We start from the raw sequence: 7,281 nt of genomic DNA on the forward strand, positions 1-7,281 counted from the left end.
TATAAACCAAAACGTATACATTGGAAAAAAAACAATTAACAATCATAACTTTTTTTGTGAAATATAAATGCTATATAAATTTAATATTTAAACGAATGTAGATTCGTTTGCGTTTCCTCAATAATTTTTAAAGTCATTTTTTAAATTTAATAAACCGTTAATTTAAAAATCCATTTGCAGCAACTTCAAGTCAATAACTTCCCAAAGGTTATGTTTTTCACCAGAAAATCCAACTTGCTAATTTTTAATTTCTCTTCAAAGTTTCAATCATTCTTAGACTATTAAAAGCACTATTTTACATGTTACTTTCGTATATTATATGCTTGAAAGTAATTTTTGGGTCCCTTGGTATGTTCAGTAACATCTGCAGTGCTTTGTTTTGTGTAGTCTGTAATTTCTGTAGGTTTGTTAAACGAATGTAGATTCGTTTGCGTTTCCTCAATAATTTCTGAAGACATTTTTCAAATTCAATAAATCGTTAATTTAAAAAACCATTTGCAGCAACTTCAAGTCAATAATTTCCCAAAGGTTATGTTTTTCACCAGAAAATCCGACTTGCTAATTTTTAATTTCTTGTCATTTCTTTTATTTTCTTCAAAGTTTCAATCATTTTTAGACTATTAAAAGCATTATAGTTATTTTACATGTTACTTTCGTATATTATATGCTTGAAAGTAGTTATTTTTGGGTCCCTTGGTATGTTCAGTAACATCTGCAATGCTTTGTTTTGTGCAGTCTGTAATTTCTGTAGGTTTGTCTTAACCTAAATCAACTATTAAAATGCGTTATTCAAAATTAACAGATAAATACAAGCCAACTACAAACTTGTTGGATATCTAATTCATCACATTTCCTAACACAAAAGTCTAATCTAGCATATAATTTTGTCTAACAAGGGGTAATTATTGGGTTTTTTCATTTTTTCAGTAACCATTTCACAAAATACAACAAATAATCCAAGTATAAACAAACAACATTATATCATATTATAAATTTTGTTTAAATATACTAACAGATCATATTTATTTATATCCGTAACAAAAATCTATGCAAAGTATTTAACAATTTCAACATTTATACAAAAATATACATATCAAATCTTCATATATATACATATATATAATTAACAATCTATCATAGATATATGGATAATATAAAATAACATCATTGGGCTCGTTTAATATCTTTCGATTCACTGAAATATTTGTACAAAATGGTAAATGTCTCCCTCATATATATATATATATATATATATATATATATATATATATATATATATATATATATTTATATCAAGAGACATAGAAGGAATTTTTTTGGCAAGCAAATTTTGTGATTTGACTTTGATCTTTTATATTCGATTAAATATTTTCCGTGGAAGTGTGTGGTGATCGGTTTCTTGCTCCATTGTCAGATCTGCTCACTTCGACGGACGAGTATGACTCTGAAAAATATTAAATTTGCAATAACTAGGTGTAGCTGGCATTTTAATAAAACAATCTTGAATAAGGAATCGGATTACAGTTGATTCTAAATGTATATATATATAATTATATATATATATATATAAATATATATATATATACATATATATATATATATACATATATATATATATATTATATATATATACATATATATGCTGATAGTTTTATTGATGATGATATATATTTGAAATATTTTGCAGCCCAATCGTCGAATTGAAAAAAAAAGGTTAACATAGATTGTTTTTTTAATCTATTAAACGTTTCAACACTCAATGTGTGTCATCATTTAGTAATCTAAAAAAACATATTACATAAATAACAATAGTTGACATTAAATATCAAAATATAAAAAGGAGAAAATTATATACACAACAAACCAGCAAAAACACAAAAAATATTATATACAATTTATCAAACACTAAACTTGAGCAAAAGAACAACATAACTAATAATAAATAATAAAGAGAGAAAATTAGAATTGTGACCTTAGAAACATAGTTGAGTCGTAACTTATATCCCTTAATATTTCTTGTACCAACAAACGGAATTCCTCTCATATTTTACATGACAGTTCCAACGCCATTATAAATCTCATACAGTGTTAGAATTTTTCGTCTGTTATATCTCTTTCTCTGTTTCTCATTCCTCTTTTGTTTCTTACACCCCGCATCTACTCACTCTACCACACGTGCCGCGTAACCTTGATCAGTGTTCATAATGCACAGCGAGCGAACAACACGTAATATAGGAGGGCATTAAGTGCTCTTTTAATTTTCTCTCTTTATTAATTATTATTAGTTATAATGTTCTTTTGCACAAGTTTAGTGTTTAATATATTTTATATATTTTTTGTGTTTTTCCTACTTTAGTATGTATATAATTTTCTCCTTTTTAAATTTTTAACTTCCCGTAGGGTAGTTATAGTAATGGGCCGAAAATCAAAAATGAAAACTTTTGCATTTCTCGACGTTCTGAAGGTTTCTGAACAATTTTGCATACCTCAGAAACTAAATGAATGCGTGTGTGTGTGTTTTGTAAGTCCGCATTTTTTCGTCCACGTTTTCGGGCTCACGGTTTAACCGATTTAAATGATTCATTTACCATTCGATTCCTATTAATAGGGAGATGTGCTGATTAGTTTTTGGCAAAGGCAAGTCCAGCCGTTACGGAGATACGGAGCAAAGAGTGCAGAAAACACAAACCGAGTTTTTGAGAGAAGGGATTATCCGATTTGAATGATCTAAAAAACATTCAATTTGTAATGATTGGGAGAAGAGGTGATTAGTTTTTGGCAAAGACATGTCCCGCCATTTCGAAGATACAGAGGTAAATGTGCAAAAAATGGTAGTTTTTCAGCGAACTAAGCGTCCGATTTAAATGATTCAAAGTACTTTCTGCTTGTTTCAACAAAATAATTGCTTTTGGAAAATAATTTTGATTCTATTTTTTTTTTCAACAAATATTTTTGTAATTTTGGATTAAAAATTCAAAAAATTACCCAGGCTAAGCACAGTCTAAGCGCCACTCTGGTACAAACTTTTCCAATTTTGTGAAAACGAGAAAACTATTGAAAAAAGTGAAAATGCCGCCAAGCTAAGCACAGTACAAGTGAAAATGTCGCACAGAATTATTTGCAAATGCGTTTAGACGTGACTATACGGGAGCACTCTTTCAATTTTGTGTAAATTAGGCAACTATTTTTTTTTGAAATTGTATTCGAAATGAAATGACGATTGTTAATGTTCTGGACATAAATTGATTTATGATTAATGATTTATATTTGATTTGTTCAGACATAACAAGATAGCAAAAATAATCAAAGTTACAGTATTTCTAATAATATATTTGAAAACGTTTAAAATTCCTCGAAAATTTCGTTACGGTACGGGAAGTTCCAGCAATTTGCCTTAAGGCACGATGCCATACACCACTAGTTAAATTTAACGATTGGGCTGCAAAATACTTCAAGTATATATACACACACACACACACACACATATCTATATATATATATATATATTTAATTCTACAAAGGATAAATGTTAAGGAATACATACTTTGTGGGTACAAGGTTTCGTCTTGCACTCATGCATAGTTGAAGATGCTGTAACATACACACAAAACATTTACACAAAGGATAGGAAGGATTAATTAATAGGAATTAAGGATATCACACACAAAAATCAATAATCAATCAATTATTACCCTGATCAGGACATGTCGATACACAAAGCGAAGTCGTAGTCCTGGCCTGTACATTTTCCATATTAATCTTTCGAGACATGTAACCGAAGACGAAATGACCGATTGCTGCTCCCAATATGACCGCAATGAACATGTAACCATTGTACAACATCACCGACAACATTACTGCATATCCCAGAATTCCATCGAGGAGGTGAAGGGACAACTCTCGAAGGAGGCTCTTCACACTGAAACAGAAATAGTAATAAAAATATTGAATATGTATGTGATGATATGTGTTTTCTTTGTACGTTTGACAATCCGGTATCGTAAATCTGCTTCTCGACGACGATAATAGTTGTGAATTTTCATTCTGGCATGGTCCTGCAGGTAAACCAGGTATTCGAGTTTCTCTAGCTGCACGCATTCGCAATTTTGTTTTTATAACCTGAGAATAAAAAGAAATTCTATATTATTATTAAATTCCCGAAGGAGAAGTTTATCTACATACATATAAAAATAAGTCGGGTTTTCCTTCCTTACAATATAACGCAGGAACCGATTTCGACAATTTTGCATTCGTTGGAAAGGTCTCGGGCTCCGCAAGCTTTATAAGAAAATTAGTGGTGCATGGCATCGTGCCCCATTGCAAATTGCTGGAACTTCACGCACCGTAATTAACAATTCGAGTAATGACATTAGTGAGAATTATCAGAATTATGCTTGGTCAAGTCAACGAGCAATTCTTGCCTCAAAATATAATGATGTACACCCACTGAATTTCACCATTCAATCAAAAATTGCTGGCGATTTGGTGCCATACCAATGAATCCGACTGGTCTTCCGTTTGACTTCAAACGATTGCAATTTCCAGTTCGCCTTGCGTTTGCAATAACAAGTCGCAAAGCCAATCGCTTAGTGTTTGCGGGATAAATTTCAAATAGATTATTTAGAAAATCATTATTTTTCACATGGGCAGTTATACGTTGCCTGTTCACGAGTTGGAAAACCATCCGCTTTGTTTGTGTTAACGTCAGACCAAAAAACAAAAAATGTGGTTTACCAAAGAGCACTTCAATGGAACAGCTAATTTGCGGATTCACTTTTACTTACTTAGAGAAGTTCAACTAAAAAACACATCATTTTTGTAATCGAAATAAATTCATTACTGTTGTGTAATAAAATCAAATTTTTCCTTTTCAAATATAAAACAAGCAAAAAGTTTCTTCATCTTTTTCACGAAACCATCTGGTGGCGAAACGGAGTTTGTCGGGTTTGCTAGTGTTTTCACAAAAAAATCCGATTCGCTAATTTTATGTTTTCTCGACATTTTAAGCCATTCTGAATCGAATGAGACCAAATTTGGGAAAAGTATGCGTGCGTATGAACAGATTTTTTGTCGTAAATCGACGTTTTCTCAAAAACGGCTGGACCGATTTCAAAATTTATTTGATTATCTGGATGAGGACTATCGTTTATCAATTTTGCGCGACGATCAGCCAAACCGTTTCTTTGTAAATCGCATAAAGTGAAAAATTATTCGTCCACGTTTTAGCCCGCAATTTTGAATCGATTTTGAAAAATCAAAAGATTTTGAAAGATATCTTTAATTGGTTGGGAATCGTGCAGATTCGTTGTTGGTAAAGATTCTCTATCGTTTTGGTAAAGATTTTTTTCAACAATTTTCATGATTTTTTTTGACGGTAGATACCCTGAAATTCGAAATAATAAACAACAATTTTAGAACATACAAGCACTTGTCTATGCAATATAATTAATATAATTACAGTTAATTTAAATGTGTTCGAAAAAATTCTATTCGAAATCGCAATATTTAAATTTAATTAAAAGCGTTAAATTTATTTTCGAAACAAACAGTTGACTAATTTTATCTAAATATCTAAATCTCAATTTCGGTTGATTAAGTCAATTCTTACACATTTCGGAAAGTTTATGCAACTTGCCTCAAGGCTAAATGCATTTCAACTAGTTATTCTATTATTTACCTTCAGACTTTCATATATTATGCCAGTACAGCTAAACATATGCAAACGCCGACCATAGCACCAGATGTCTCTATAGTCAATCCAGGAAAGAAAAAGTCTCCCAGGTCGGAGCCCCACCAAAAGGCCATTCGCATCATCCTTACGATTTTTTAAAAAATATTTTTATCACTAGATTTGAGTCATCACCTGAAAAAAATAATAGACTATTATAAAAAATAACTAGCAAACCCGACGAACTCCGTTTCGGCATCAGATGGTTTCGTGAGAAAGATGAAGAAATTTTTTGTTTGTTTTATATTTGAAAAGGAAAAATTTGATTTTATTGTACAACAGTAATGAATTTATTTCGATTACAAGAATAAAGTGTTTTTCAGTTGAACTTCTCTAAGTAAATGAAAGTGAATCCGCAAATTATCCGTTTCATTGAAGTGCTCTTTGGTAAACCACATTTTTTGTTTTTTGTTCTGACGTTAACACAAACAAAGCGGATAGTTTTCCAACTCGTGAACAGGCAACGTATAACTGCCCATGTGAAAAACAATGATTTTTTAAATAATCTATTTGAAATTTATCCCGCAAACACTAAGCGATATTTAGCAAAATTTATAAATCTAAAAAATCCAATCTAGTTCTTATAAATGTAAGAACTACGAAAGAGCTAAATCATGTCAAAAAGTGAAAAAAATGCGTTGAGTTTTTAAATTATTATTTATAAATGAATTCTTATTTTTAAATCTTGCAAAAACAATTGTAAAAGTTTAAATATTTATACAAGTGAATAAATGTAAATATAAAATATGCATCAGTACATAAAACAAGAAAAATATTTTGTTCAATTGAATCTATTCAGTATCAGCACAAAGAGTGCATTTATGCACTCTTTATTTATGCATATATTATTCTAATAATTAAAAATTCAAAAACTCAACGCATATTTTTTTCCTTTTTGACATTATTTAGCTCGTTAGCAGTTCTTACATTTATAAGAACTAGCTTAGATTTTTTAGATTTAGAAATTTTTATTTGCCCGACTTACGAGCGGGATAATACAACTAATTAAATTATTAAATAGTAAATTTATTTTTATTCAGAAAACTTTACAAACACCACAGCGTTGGAAAGAATTAAAGACATTTCAAAGTATTTATATAAAAAAAAATTCGTTTCGAGATACGAGCATGGTGACGCTACAAATTACATTCGTATGTCGGAGTTCACAATAAACACTATGCTAAAACGAATTAATGACATGCATCTCAATGTATTTACATAGAAAAAAAAATGCTTTGAGATACGAGCGATTTGACATAAGAGCATGGCTACGAAACTATTCGAGTACTACCAATATATATATATATGTACACATTATTTTACATAATATATTACGGACTTTGATATTATCCCGTTTTAGGCCGGTTTATTTGTTCAGTATGCAAGTTGCAGCGCTTTGTTTTGTGTAGTCTGTAATTTCCCTTAGGAGCGTGCAGTATCGTCGGTCTTTTTTTGAAGCGTTTTAAATAGTTGTTTTACTAAAATAATAAAATCAAGAGCATTTTAATTACAGTGGCAAGAGTTTAAGTTTCACGACCACAAGAAAATACGTT

The 7,281-nt window shown here is 30.3% G+C and overlaps 1 protein-coding gene across 2 annotated transcripts; it reads right to left on the bottom strand.

Annotated features, from left to right (window-relative positions):
• Window positions 1–1,315: 1,315 nt before the first annotated feature.
• Window positions 1,316–5,858, bottom strand: LOC113373646 (probable low affinity copper uptake protein 2). Of its 2 annotated transcripts, XM_026613941.1 has the most exons (5): window positions 5,678–5,858; window positions 3,983–4,119; window positions 3,693–3,919; window positions 3,545–3,591; window positions 1,384–1,444 (listed from the first exon to the last, which is right to left on the bottom strand). In XM_026613941.1, exons 1-5 carry the CDS (start codon window positions 5,714–5,716, stop codon window positions 1,421–1,423), a joined length of 474 nt encoding a protein of 157 aa, XP_026469726.1. In that variant the 5' UTR covers window positions 5,717–5,858; the 3' UTR covers window positions 1,384–1,420. The 2 variants fall into 2 exon arrangements, with proteins under 2 accessions (XP_026469718.1, XP_026469726.1); XM_026613933.1 differs by lacking the exon at window positions 3,545–3,591 and having other exon boundaries at window positions 1,316–1,444.
• Window positions 5,859–7,281: the final 1,423 nt, after the last annotated feature.

The sequence above is a fragment of the Ctenocephalides felis genome, unplaced genomic scaffold (genome assembly GCF_003426905.1).
Source record: "Ctenocephalides felis isolate EL2017-DRISC unplaced genomic scaffold, ASM342690v1 CF-g0.4_SCAFFOLD_00845, whole genome shotgun sequence".
NCBI classification, from domain to species: Eukaryota; Metazoa; Arthropoda; class Insecta; order Siphonaptera; family Pulicidae; genus Ctenocephalides; species Ctenocephalides felis.